This window comes from Littorina saxatilis, linkage group LG5, assembly GCF_037325665.1.
Source record: "Littorina saxatilis isolate snail1 linkage group LG5, US_GU_Lsax_2.0, whole genome shotgun sequence".
Classification (NCBI taxonomy): domain Eukaryota; kingdom Metazoa; phylum Mollusca; class Gastropoda; order Littorinimorpha; family Littorinidae; genus Littorina; species Littorina saxatilis.
The window spans coordinates 15,548,624-15,563,270 of NC_090249.1; the positions used below are offsets into that span (position 1 = coordinate 15,548,624).

A 14,647-nucleotide genomic window follows, 5' to 3' on the forward strand; every position below is an offset into this window, starting at 1 on the left:
CAAGCTCCTTGGTTTAACCGTGAGGGCGTTAAAAAACATATTTATCATCATTAGACTAAAACCTTCGAAATTCAGTCAGACTGATTCCCGCATGTAGAACTGACTTCACTTACTGACCTCTCTTACCTCGAGGTCCCTGGTGTCCAAAGTGTCGTGCTTGGTCAGTGACGCAGAAGCAAAAGGTCATTTTAACGACCTTGCAAACTCTAGGCCCCACAGTGCGGAAAGTCAGCTGAGAAAAGCCCTGAGCAGACTGGCGAGGCCAAAAGCCCCGGGCTAGCCTGGGGAAGAAAGCGGCATCACTCTCCGCTCTTGTCCCGACCCTGGTCAATATTGGCCCACGGGAGTGATTGGCCTTGCCGCGTGACGTCACAGTCTGGATTAGCGAGAAAGGGAGAAAAACACACAGTACAGGGCTTCGGACAACTGACCGGCCCAGTGGGGAGAGCGTCTTCATTCGTGTCCTTTTTATTTATTTATTTATTTCGCTGCTAACCCTCGTCCTCCCATCCCCCCCTACTCTAACCCTTCTCTTAGCCCCCACCCCCACCCCCTCCCAAGTAACGACTTGAAACAGCAGACGAATGGGCTCTTTGTGCCCTTTTTTCCCCCCTAAGTGTGCCCCTTTCAGTCCCGACTCCCCTATTGTCCCTGGATGTCGTAGGAATTACGTGATAAAAAGTGAGTTTTGACAAAACAAATGCATCATTGGATTATTGCCTACGCAGCTTCAGAAGAAAACACAAAGAATCTGCTTTAGTCGGCTTTTAGGCGCTTTTGCGTCAAATTAACTTTGCACACTCTGTTTACTCCCCCTCCCCCACCCAACCCTGGTCCGAGTGTTCTTTCTAACCTTTGCCTCTAATCCCTTGATGCAAACTGCCCCGTTAGCAGGTTAGGGACGACAAAATATTGAGCTCCGACAATCTATTCTTTTTGACATGGATGGATATATGTGTCTTGTGCATGTTTCTACGGTTACTTTTTCAAAGATACAATTGGGTGGATTTAGCACACTCACACCCCCACACAGACAAACACACTCACACAAACACACACACACACACACACACACACACACACACAGACACACACACACACACTGACACAGACACACACACACACACACACACACACATACACACAGGCAAGCAAACAAACACACCCACACACACGCACGCACGCACACACGCACGCACGCGTACACCCACACACACACACACGCACGCACGAACGCACCTACACACACACACACACACACACACACACACACACACACACACACACACACACACACACACACACATCGATTACTTCCCCTTTCGACCTTTTGACGTAAACTGAACCTATTCAAACAGTAAAGCGGTGTTCTTACTTCCTCCCCAGATCCTGTTAACGCTATACGCCCACCCACGCGCCCTTTTCTTTGTCAACTTAAACACACATTCAGGAAGGAAGAAAGGGTCTTTTTTGCCTTTTCCTCTATACTCTGTAACCAATCACCAGGAAGGGGAAAAGCTTTTTTTTTCTTCTCAATGTCATGTATACTCCGTAATCGATAACATGGCCTTCGAGACGAAACTTGTGAGATTTGAAATCAGAAGACAAAAATTCGTTAAATTTGGAATGTATTGTTTGCCAAAAGTTAAACGTTTCAAAAAGTAAACATTCTTGTTTTCTTATTCTAAATTTTGGAACGTTAGCAGTCTATCTGTTTTGGGATTTGTGAGATTTGAAAATGAACACTCGTGCAAGGATAATGTTAAAACAAAATGGTGGGGTTTCTGTCTTGTCTGTGTGACTTACACAGTGTGACAGCATGACCCGTGTGTTCATTCAGGCAGAAAATCGATCCATTGTCTGACCTTTCCTGCTGCGTTTTGCGTCTTGTAAGTGTCACTGTCTGCATGTCAGCATGTCTGGGACTTTTCTCTCGGTCTCTTGCTATTTTACTCTCCACCCCTCACCCCCTTTCTCTATCTCTCGCTTACTCTCTTGCTCTCCCCCCACTCTCCGTATGTCTCTGTCTCTCTTTCTCTCTATCTCTGTCTCATTCTCTCTCTCCCTCCCCTCTTTCTCCTCTGTCTGTCTGTCTGTCTGTCTGTCTGTCTGTCTGTCTGTCTGTCTGTCTCTCTCTCTCTCTCTCTCTCTCTCTCTCTCTCTCTCTCTCTCTCTCTCTCTCTCCTCTTCCAGTCTCCCTCCGTCTTTCTCTATCATATCTCTCCGCTCTGTCTCTCCGTCTCTGTCTCTCTCTCTGTATTTGTCTGTTTTCAGTTCCAATTTGCATAGTTTCAACCCTGAATCCGTTTTTGTGCGATAACGTCATCCATGTTTTTTTGTTTTTTTCTTGCTGCTGAACAGATAGGGAGATATATCAATGTCTTTGAAATAGTCACCTTAAATGTCATAAATGTCATGTCTGCTTTTCCCACCGTTTCCTTCAGATGATGACGGTGCAGTTTGAGACCGAGAAGACAGACCTGGAAACAAAGATGACCTTGAAGAGAAAGAAGATCACTCAGACAGCCACATTACGTCTTCGGGAGAAGGAGCAGCGAGCCACATCGGACATGGTGAAAAAGCAGAGCATGGAGATGCTGTCCTTGCTGGCTGCCAAGCAGGAGGAGATCAAGAAAGAACTGAAGAAAACCCTGGAACATGTCATTGTGGTAAGTTTCATGAACGGGTCAGGGTTCTTCTAGTTTGGGGAAAGGTAGGAATTCAGGAATCTCTGACTCACATGTCATTGTGGTAAGTTTAATGAACGGATCAGGAATCTTCTAGTTTGGGGAAAGGTAGGAATTCAGGAATCTCTGACTTGCATGTCATTGTGGTAAGTTTAATGAACGGATCAGGAATCTTCTAGTTTGGGGAAAGGTAGGAATTCAGGAATCTCTGACTCACATGTCATTGTGGTAAGTTTAATGAACGGATCATGAATCTTCTAGTTTGGGGAAAGGTAGGAATTCAGGAATCTCTGACTCGCATGTCATTGTGGTAAGTTTAATGAACGGATCAGGAATCTTCTAGTTTGGGGAAGGTAGGAATTCAGGAATCTCTGACTCACATGTCATTGTGGTAAGTTTCATGAACGGATCAGGAATCTTCTAGTTTGGGGAAAGGTAGGAATTCAGGAATCTCTGACTCACATGTCATTGTGGTAAGTTTCATGAACGGATCAGGAATCTTCTAGTTTGGGAAAGGTAGGAATTAAAACGGAGGTAAATTTACAGAGGTTTTGAACAGGAAATCTTAAGAATGAAGGTCTTCAAATGGGAGAAGTCTTAATTGGACGGGGCGGGGGGGGGGGGGGCGTCTTAAATGGGATGTTCCACTGTATGTTCATTACACTGCCATACTAGGAGACAGGGCTTACTTGTGGAACCGTCAGCAGGCATTTGTTTCAGACAGATGAAATTGTATAGTGATCTTGCATCAGTGGTTATCCGTGAATGGATCTGTAATCCTGTCTTTAAGTGAATATCACCTTAACACTGTTGACAAAATACAAACTTGCCTTCCACAGCCACCTCCGGAGCCACCGAAACAAAACGGCGTGTCCCACGATGCCTCCACACCGGAAATGATTATGAATCAGGATGAGATTGCTCCTCCCACCTCCGAAGAACTGCTGCAAGAGGCCTTGGAAGACGTGCTCCAGATGCAAGCCGTGGTCCGACCTGTGTCCCCCCATCCCCCCAGCTGCCGCAAGAAGGAACTCTTCCCTGATGAGTCTGTCTTTGCTGACATCGACGATCAGGTTATCAAGGTGGGGTTTGTAGCCTAGCGTGTTTTGTTAGCTTCTTGGTGGACGAGATTGTATGTGTGATTGACTTTCTGGTTGTCTGTTCTGCTGGTGTCCCGTCTGTTCTGATATGTTTTTTTGTGGGTTTTTTGTGTTTTGTTTTTTTACTGACTTTTTGTCTGTGTGTGTGTTTTTGTTTATATATAAAGACTGAGACTGAGCTTATTTAGCTTGAAGAAGATATGAGTGACTGAATGGCTGGTTGGCTGATGGACTGAATACAGTCACTCGCCTACTGAATGACAAAGCAACCGACTGACTGCTTGATTGATTGATTGACAGACTGACTGAATCAATCACTCACTCACCTCCTGAAGGAACACTGAGCAGCCAACTGACTTTCTGCTTGACTGACAGACTGAATCACTCACTCACTTACCTACTGAAGGAACAAGCAGCCAACTGACTTTCTGCTTGACTGACAGACTGACTGAATCACTCACTCACTCACCTCCTGAAGGAACAAGCAGCCAACTGACTTTCTGCTTGACTGACAGACTGACTGAATCACTCACTCACTCACTTGCCTACTGAATGATCAAGCAACCGACCGACTGACTGATTGGTTGACAGACGGACTGGCTCACTCACCCACTTACCTACTACGCGTAAACGACGAAGCAGCCGACTGATTAATAGCTGAATGAATTCATGAGTACATGGTAGACAATTAAGCTTGACTAGACGGAAAAGCAAATTTGTCTTCCCCTACCAAACAGTTGATTTCTTTATTTCAAACAATGTTGGGGTACCATACGTTTATTTCACACCTTCTAATCTTTTGTTTTCATTCTTCCTCCAGGTTGCCGAGGGAGAACAACCAACATACACAGACCTGGTTCGACTTCTAACAGAAAACCTAGTCACGGACCTAGAGAAAGTCCGGTAAGTCATGTAGAGCCTTAGACATGGCAGAACCGATTGTGATGCGCTGTGGACTGTGGACATTGGCTGCTTACTTTTGAGGATGTTAATGTGCGTGCTTGTATTCACTCTATAAAATACACGAGTGAGAAAGCGCATCCACACACACGCACACATCCATGCACGCATTTGCATACACACACGCGCATGCGCACGTGCACATACACACAAATACACGCTTTCTCTCTCTTTTTTCTCTCCATCCCCCCTCTTTCTCTCCCCCCCCCCCCCCACTCTGGTCCTCCCTCCCCCGCATCCTCCAACCCCGCCCGTACCAGCACTGTCTCTCCATATGTCACTCATTTAACCCTTTTCTCCTATCCCTCCCTCTTTCCTCAGTTTTGGATGATTCGTAATCAGCGAATGTCACTACTTGTCATGCTACTGTACCTCCATCACAATTTTCCGATCCCTTAATCACCGTGGAAAATGTCTGTTTTCAGCGCCATCTACCGGTGGATTACAGTAAAGGACCTGAACGTGATGGAGTTTGCTGACGACATTGACGCCGAGTCGCCCATGGGTCTCCTCAGAGGCATTAAGTTTGGCACGGAGACCTACCACGTGCTTTTCATGAGGCTCTGCAGGTGTGTGTGTGTGTGGTGGGGGGGGGGGGGGGTATGTGCATGTGTGTGTGTATGTGTGGGGTGTGTGTGTGTGTGTGTGTGTGTGTGTGTGTGTGTGTGTGTGTGTGTGTGTGTGTGTGTGTGTGCCTGCCTATTTGACTGCCTGCCTGACGTCATGTGTGCGTGTGTGCTTGACAGACAGACAGACATACTCACTTGACAGAGCTTGAAATGGAGAAATACGTCCGTACAGATTTAAAAGTAACCCTACGGTCCTGCTGCGGACTGACACTGACTTAGTAACTACAGTACTGTAGTTTGACCTCCCATCGAACCCCCCACCCTGTTCCCACTCCACCAGCCAAGCCTCAAACGTCGTCAACATAAACACTCACCCTCCTTCATCCGAACTCCTTTCTCTTTGTCCACAGTTATGCAGGCCTGAACTGCGTGGAAGTGAAAGGACACTCCAAGAGCGTTGGGTACGAGCCTGGTATGAAGATCACGCCAGACATTTTCCAGAACACTTGGAACACTGTTCTCATTGCTGGTGACTGGAGGCTGATCCAGTGCAACTGGGGAGCCAGGTAAGAAGACATTTGGATTTTTTATTTTATTTTTTTTAATAGATTTTTTGGTTTTATTTCGTTTTGTTTCTGTTTGTTGAGGTCTTGGTCTGTAATCGAGACAGGGCTTGCATTGGACATGTTTTATTTCCTTCAGGCAATACTTAGATGTAGTGTTTGCAGACGTAAGTGTTCAATGTAGCCACTTGTTTGTGAGTCCTCGGGCACTGGAACGGTGGCAGTATTTTAGCTCTTAAAGCTAATATTCTGAAGCAGTATGAGTATATATATATATGTGTGTGTGTGTGTGTGTGTGTGTGTGTGTGTGTGTGTGTGTGTGTGTGTGTGTGTGTGTATTCCCTGCGTGTGTGCGTGCATGTGATGTGTGGGTGTGTGTGTGTGTGTATGTGCGTGCGTGTTCGTGTGTGAGTGTGTGTGCGTACATGCTAGTGTGCTTGCGTGCATATACGTAATTGAGTGCGTGCGTGCGTACACATATGTGGGTGCACGAGAAATCAGCATAATTTCACCATATACTCGTAGAACTTTTGTCCACAAACATGTATGTAGGTATGCTGCATTAATCAGAACACTCAATAACTCTGAGGGTCCATGTGAATAAAATGTTGGATTGTACTGTGCAGACATCTGGTGCTAAGCAAAGACCGTGATGACAAGAGCAAGAGCAAGAGCAAGGACCACATCCGATACCAGTACGACGAACACTACTTCTTGACCGATCCTGATGAGTTCATTCAGGTATGAGTTACAACCTCACACGTGTGGATGACTTTGAGTGAATGGTCTGCTTTGTGCATTGACCTCTGGGAAACTCTCTTCATGACTGTCCACCTCCGCCACCTTATTTGCAGTTCACAGTATAATGTGATATAAGGCCAAAAAAAAGAGGTCTGTTTACGGTAACATAGGCCAAAAAAATAGGGTCGGTAGTCGGGAATTTTTTATTTTTTATTTTTATTTTTTCTCCAAAAAACCATATTTTTTACGTTATTTTGCAAAAAAACCCAACAGATTTATATTTTTTTATTTTTTTTTACCCCAAATGCCAAAAAAAAGTCTATGGTCGCGCGAAAAAAATAGGGTCGGTCGGGTTACCGTAAACAGACCTTTTTTTTTTTGGCCTAAGCCTAGCTGAGCCCGAAGTTGACTTAGCGAAGACTTCGCAAAGGCTTTTTACAAAGAATTCAGAGACAAAACATCGTTTAGCGAGCTTCGTGAAGTCGACCTCGCCCAATTGATATCAGGCTTAACTGATCTCTCTTCGTGGCCTAGGATGTTTTTGGTGGCGGGAGGTGGAGGGGGAGGGAAGGGGATTGGGGTTTAGATCTCAGATGTTGAACCGCCTTGACTAAGAGACATTACGGAATCTGTCTTTACAAACTCTCATCACTGTTTTTCAACAGGAATTCTGGCCCCACGAGCCCAGCTGGCAGCTGCTGAAGAGCCCCATCACCCTGGAGGAGTTCGAGGCCCTGCCCTTCGTCCGCTCCATCTTCTTCCACTACGGCATGCACTTTGACGGCCATCGCCTGGCCGTGGTGGACGCCGACGACAAAGGGGGCTGCAAGATCTCCATCAAGATCCCTGAGGAGTACGAGAACGACCTTGTCTTCTACTACCAGCTTCGCTTCGCCGACAAGGACCGCCTCAAGGACCTCACGTACAAAGGCTCCAGCCTGGAGCGGTTCGTCTTTCAGACCATGGTGGAGAACACCGTCACCTTCAGCGTCCACGTTCCCACGCCTTCCGAGTATTTTTTGGAGATTTTCGCCAACAAGATCGACGAGTCGAGCAGGATCGAAGAGAACAACACCAACGTGGCGCCCTTCAAGCTCAAGTGCGCCTGCAAGTTCAAGATCGTCTGCAAGACCATGACGGGGAAGATGCACCCGCTGCCCAACTGTGCGGCCGGGGAGTGGGGTCCCAAGAAAGCCCTGAGACATTTCGGCATCACGCCCATCCTGTCTGAAGGCTCTGCAGGAGACGGGGAGAAAGTGGGCATCGTCATGGCTGAGGATAAGTTCCGGCTGCGTTTCAAGATGCCGCGCCCGCTGCAGTTCGTGGCCAAGCTGCGCATGAACCAAGTAGAGGAGAAGACCTTGGACTCCTTCGTGCAGCTGTCCGAAGAGAACAGCGTGCTGACCATCAACGTGTCACTGCCGCAGCAAGGTCAGTACGGTCTGGACATCTACGCCAGACCCAAAGCCGCCGCGGAGGGCAGTACTCTTTCCCACGCCTGCAAGTACCTCGTCAACTGCACCAAAGTCAACGACCCTGTGGACATCCCAAAGATCCCAGAATCTTCAAGAAGAAACAAGTGGGGACCTACGCCTCAGTTCGATCTTTACGGGCTGGAGCTTCTGTCCCACAAGGATGCCAAAATCCGACTCAATGGCGGCAGTCACTCTTGCACGATAGAGCTCCACGTGCCTCCGGGGGTGCAACTCTCATACCAGTTCCTGCGAGAGCCGGACGAGGACAACCGAGACTACGTGACAGCCTCGCGCGACTCGGCCCACCCTCAGACCGTGAGGTACCAGATCACGCTTCCTAAAGCGGGAAACTACATGCTGTGTCTGTACGCCAGGCGGGAAAACAGCGAGGATCGTTCCCTTCCGAACGTCTTCAACTACCTCCTGCAGAACGTGGCTGAAGGCGAGAACGACGATCCGTCACCTCCCTCCACCAACAAGAAATCCGCCTCGCTGTTCAAGAAGAACTTCTTCTCTAAGAAGGATAAGCCCGAGAAGAAAGAGAAGAAGGAGAAGGACAAGTTTTCAGATAAGTCTTCAGACAAATCGTCTGACAAATCAGTGTAGATTTATCATTTCTTTTCTTCGTGTTTTTCTCCGTCTTTGGTTGATGTCGACGCTTGCCCTTTCTCAGAGGGCAGATATGGTGGACTGACGATATCAACCAATCCAAAGTGCCTATAAACAGCTTGAAAATCCTGTCTATAAAATCCTACTTGCATGACATTGTATCCATATCAATTGTGATACAAAATGGCCAAGCATTAAACCACAGTCTCCACTTGTAATCACTCCTGGATTGAACTACGTGTGTCCGTTCTCCACAACACTACTGGTCATTCATTATTTGCCAGACGCATTGCTTCCAAGGTGCAAATGACACAGGTAAATTCGTCATGTTTGGTCGTTTTACCAGACCAAGGACAAGTAACCGTGACAGTGACCCTTGTGACAAGCCTTTTGACTCTTTGCATTCGCTTCATATGTGCTGGTTTCTAAGCACACGATAGGTTTTGGACTAAAAAAGCACTGACGAATATCCTTTGGAAAGAGGGGGGGAAATGCTCTACGTGTGTGTGTGTGGGTGTGTGTGTGTGTGTGTGTGTGTGTGTGTGTGTGTGTGTGTGTGTGTGTGTGTGTGTGTGTGTGTGTGTGTGTGTTTTAACTGGGCATGAGAATGAATAAACGATTTACTCCAAGATCAAAACTCTTTTGACATCCTCTGGTCATTTACCCAGACATACGCGTCTCTCTCTCTCTCTCTCTCTCTCTCTCTCTCTTTCTGACTTCCCCATCCCCCACCCCCCTCCCTTCGCACACACACCCAACTCCCCCCACCCCCGCCTGATTTGAAGCACCTCCATGCCAAATACATGTCCGGAGATGTATAGGTCCTTGGTGTATTTATACAGCGTACAGAAAATGTTCCATTGGTTTCAACAATCTCTTTGCAGCAAAACCTGTGGTCATGAAACCGGTTGCAAAGCGTACGTTTCCCTGTGTTTACGAAGGAACTATTATAGCTTGGGTGGACACTCAAGGGAACAGCACTTTGCTGACTTGATGATCATACCGATGAACGTTTTTAGAGGTTTTGATTGCACTGTAGTATTTTGGTCTCAGTGTACCGTGATGGTTTAAGGTGATCAAGCCACGAGAAAGTGCCCATTTGGGTGAGAACCAGACACTGGGTTGGATTTGTTGAAATTGAGGTTTGTTTGAGATTTCAACCAATGCAATCCGGCTCTGAGTTCCCACCCAGTTGGACATTTTGTGTGTGAACACCACCCCTAGTATTTAGGCGACTGGTAGGATTCGTGTAAATGAACGACTGACTTAAGGTTAGTCACGGGTGATACTGACTTAGCTGTTGTGCGGTTGCTTATACCTCAGTCTTTTCACGACAAGGCGGTGACAATTATCACATGTAGTTAAACATGCTATGGTATGCTAAGTAGATACTAGTTAGAGCACATGAGCTTGTCTTAAAGTGAACATACATTTACTGTACCATACATTACTTGAAGTGTGCACGTGGTTCGGCCACATCACGAGGCATGACACGTACGTACCCTCTCCAAAACCGTTATGCAAGGCACCGTCGAAGGAGGACGCAGACGCGGGAGATAACGGAAGAGCTGGTCCGAAAACGTTAAAGAATGGACACAGATGGGCTTTCTTGACCTCCTGTCGACTATCCCCTACAGAACATCCTGGAAAAAGGTTTCTGCCTCTTCTGTCCTCACGTCCTCACGACGACTGTCTCGAGGGACTGATGATGATGATGATGATCTTCTTCTTCTTCTCGATCGCTCAGACAGGGACTCCGGAACTTCTGATGAAGTTTGCAGTACAGCGAAGACTCCGCAGGGTGCCGAAGATCTTCTCCTGAACTGGTGTGTCCGCAGGCATGATGATGATGATTACCTTACTTGTTTTAGTGTCTGAATACACCAAAACTGGCGAAGGGCCTCTCTTTATGTAAGCTTGAGGCCATTATGCTGTTTAGCCCAGCTGAAAACACGGTACTGTTTAACCTTATTAGAAGTAAGCTATGTGGTATGGTGCTTTGATAAGCCAGTCACTTTGATACAATTAGCTTCTTTGAGTTAGAAGTACATGTGTGCGTTTGTGGTAGTAGACAGTTTACTTCGTATAGCATGGGTGATACATTGTACATCAACCAGTGCCACTGACAAGAGTCATTAACAAGGTGAAAATAACATTAGTGTAGCCCAAATGACGGTTGTACAGTTTCAGTTGGATCCATTAATGTGCTGTTCTGGTTCTAAATTACATGTATCAATCACAGCTATTTAGAATGAGATCCTTTTGTTGTTGCTGTTGCTGCAGTTGATGTTTTTGTTTGTCAACTATATCCTCGAAGAAAAAACCCACATAGACTTCTGTTGTATTACAGTCCAAAGATCCTATCTTGGCTATCCCCTTGCTACAATATCTATATGCAGTCATTGGCACATGCGATGAAAGGACACCCTTGCGAAAAGCCATAAGTGTCCATACATTGTAGGTGGCCTTTCAAGACAGGTAAATTTGGCTAGTGTAATAGACACAGAGGCAACAGAGGATGTTCTTTGTTGGGATGTGTCCTCTCAAGAGAGGGACCTTATATCACAAGTACCACTGTACTTTGTGTGTGTCTTTCATAGTTTGCTGCAGAAAACTAACGAATGAGGAAATCCAGCTCCATATTTGGATATGATAGGGCACAAACTGCACTTTTCCATCCTAACTTTTGACTGAAAACAAATAGTGGAGAAAATGAAGATAATAGTTGTGTGGCACATCTGCTTCTAACATGTACATGTATTTCAGTGGCTATATTGGGCAGACGAGAGAGAGAGAGAGAGAGAGAGAGAGAGAGAGACAGAGAGACAGAGAGACAGAGAGAGACAGAGACAGAGACAGAGACAGAGAGACAGAGAGAGACAGAGACAGAGACAGACAGAGACAGAGAGAGCGCGCGTAGGCCGAATATGTGATAGTATACATATGTGCATGTCATCTTGTGACATTATCTCGGGTGAACAGGCTGTGTGTTTGATGGCCACTTTTGTATGCGGCCCAGACGTGACATATTCTACATGGCTTGCTGTGTCGTACCAGATTTACACGAGGTTTTTAAAAAAAATATTGAACTGCGAGCGAAAGCGAGTGAATCTGGTACGACACAGCAAGCCATGTAGTATTCTGTTTATCCTACATGCTGTACTTACGTGTATTTTACTGAAAATGTCCTGCAGTCGAGGCAGCTAAATTGAAGACGCTTGTTTTAGAACCTCGATCTCTTCTAAAGCCTCGTGCAATCTATTACGTCAAAGCAAAGAAACGTCACTCTGAAAGTGTGGCGTGACGTGTTAGTTCTAAAGATTCATCGAGGGTAATTAGCGAGCGCCATTTTTGTTTCTATAATGACGTTTGTCTCGGTGACTTTGGCATCATAAGCAGTGGAAAAACAGGTCCTTGCCAGACTTGCTTGACATGACCTCATTTACATCACACGTGTGATTTGAACGATTATTATCTCACGGGTGTCTCTCTCACGTATGTAGGATAAATCTCATTTATCTATGGTTATCCGTACAGTACAATTAAGTTTACCATGGCATTTGTCTAATATAGGAACATGTATGTGTGAAGGAATTTGTTAAAGGGTTTGACGTAATGAATTACTCATGGTTCAGTTTACCTATACATGATTTATTTTTCTATTTGTTTTTTTATTCACTGACGTTAGCCTTACTTTTTATCATTATCCTTTTATCTTATGCACCGCAATTACACGAGGAGTGTTTTGATGTCGTATGTCTTTCGATACTGCTTGTGAATGAAAAGGTCATTGAAGTTTATACATAGATTCCAGGAGATTTCAAGGAAATCATAAAATCAATGGAGTGTGATGTGATGTGTGAATGTAATCTTAGTAAAAATGATAAAAGAGCAATGAAATGAAAAACGAAAATGAAACAAGCCCATTGCACTGGTGTGTTAATATGTTATTGTACTGCCATTTGTATATTTATTCCTCGCATGACTCGTTGCGTACATAAATGACAATGAATTATAAGCAAGTATCCCGAAGTAAGCTTGTTCAGGACTGGATGCATGTTTGGGGAACATTAAGGTTCTTTTATGTAAATTAATTACATGTATCTATAAACTTGGTTGAATTTGCTCTGCTTTTCACAAAGATAAACCATCTGAGTTTTGTTGTTTACATTTTAAACTGTTTTAGCAGTTATTCTCTTTGTTAAAACTGTTTTCGATATTATTCTCCTTTTAAAATCTTGTAGTATTACGCCATGTTGTCACATTACTGTAACAACTTGAACTTGCATTCAGGAGATGGTTTCAAAATGCTGGGAGTTTCAAGGTCTAAGCTGTTGATGGGTTAATTACCATTTTCCTTTGTTAAACCCTCGTTACTTTTCCCTTTGTGGTATTAATTATTAAAAGTATTAATTATTTGTTCAAAAGGAAATGGTTTTCTTCCTCATTCAGGGGTCTTTGCTTGCTCTGTTGGTATTATCCTTGCCAGAGACATAGATCGATGTATGTATGTCTCTGTCCTTGCTTATCATTTGCATGCTTTTCATGAGTAGTTTTGTAAAGTTGCAAAACATTTCTTTTAAGGCATATTATACTCAAATTTTAAACAATTTAATTCAGCATTGCAAGTGCAGGGAACATCATACACAAAAAATATATAGTTATCTTGAAATTGAATCCAAAAGTACGGTACAGTATACATTACACATTAAAGATAAACCCCTTCTTCTTTAAGCTTTTATAAGCGAAAATTTGTATTATTGTGCTGTCCTTGTATCGGTGAGTACACAATTCCTTTGTTTTTCAACCTTCTTGTGTTAGCAATTGTGTATAACCCACTTACGATCTGCCCAGGAGATTACAAGGGATAATATCATTCATCCACTCGGACACATACAAAAAACAAACAGTCTGGCTGCTTTTTGCCCAGAGTGGGTTTCGTTTGCTGAATTGATTGACTTTACAGATTGACTTAGGTTTCACTGACAAATTAATTCAACACAAAATTGTTGCTCTGCACATGAGCCAGCCAGACTGTTGACTTTTGGTATTGGTCCAAGTGTAGGGGTGCTCTTATCACATGTACAAGCCTGAACAGATCTGTGGTAGCGTGCTACGCATGATAAGAACAGTATGTTCTCAGTCTAAGTCCAAGAAATGTGCATTTTATAAGTTATATTGCCATCCACCACTCTGGGACTTTTGGATTTAAATGTTGAAACGAGAGCAACAAAGAACACACTTCAAGAATATCTGAATCAAACAGGTCACAGTGAGTTTGGAACTGTAACTATACTATAGTTTTCTCCTCTCTTATTAAATGCATGCTACCATTACTTTTTGTGCACATAGAAATTATAAGTCTGGCACTCATGAGTGCTAAAAATCTGAGCTACTGCGATTAACACGGGGAAATGAGAGTACTGCTGTGAGGTAATGGACATATATATTTGTCTTTGAAAGGAATGTAGAATAGACCCTGCATCTCTGGACTTGTTTTCATGGGAAGTCAGTCTTTCAAATGGTGTTTGTGTATATTTTGTAGCTAAGAATGTCAAAGTAGCGGTCATTTTTAACTTCAGTCCATTAGAACTGTCAAACATGAAACGGGCTAGGCTTCTAATCCATTCCAAAAACTGCTATTGTGTCTTGTGTGACAAAAGCTGAATTTATTTATGCATGAACATGTATGATATTGTAATGTTTTGTATGTATATCCTCTTGAGATGGAAAAGTCAGATGCAATAATAATGGTATTATTCATTATACCAACAATTACTGAATAAAGCATTTTTTCAATTATGTATGTGTGCAGTGTGTGTGTGTGTGAGCCTGCATGCATGCGTGTGTGTGCAAGTGTGCAGTGTGTGTGTGTGTGTGTGTGTGTGTGTGTGAGCCTGCATGCATGCATGCGAGTGTGTGTGTGTGCGTGTGTGTGTGTGT

At 44.5% G+C, this 14,647-nt stretch overlaps 1 protein-coding gene across 2 annotated transcripts in view; it reads left to right on the forward strand.

Annotated features, from left to right (window-relative positions):
* Window positions 1–14,506, forward strand: part of LOC138966387 (hillarin-like) — a 73,221-nt gene extending 58,715 nt beyond the window's left edge. For both annotated transcript variants that reach the window (XM_070338605.1, XM_070338604.1), the window contains exons 4-10: window positions 2,445–2,669; window positions 3,527–3,769; window positions 4,608–4,690; window positions 5,173–5,316; window positions 5,727–5,882; window positions 6,506–6,620; window positions 7,286–14,506. In XM_070338605.1, coding sequence (XP_070194706.1) covers window positions 2,445–2,669; window positions 3,527–3,769; window positions 4,608–4,690; window positions 5,173–5,316; window positions 5,727–5,882; window positions 6,506–6,620; window positions 7,286–8,701 — 2,382 coding nt within the window. In that variant the 3' untranslated portion in view covers window positions 8,702–14,506. The remainder of the gene's footprint in view (window positions 1–2,444; window positions 2,670–3,526; window positions 3,770–4,607; window positions 4,691–5,172; window positions 5,317–5,726; window positions 5,883–6,505; window positions 6,621–7,285) is intronic.
* The last annotated feature ends 141 nt before the right edge of the window (window positions 14,507–14,647 follow it).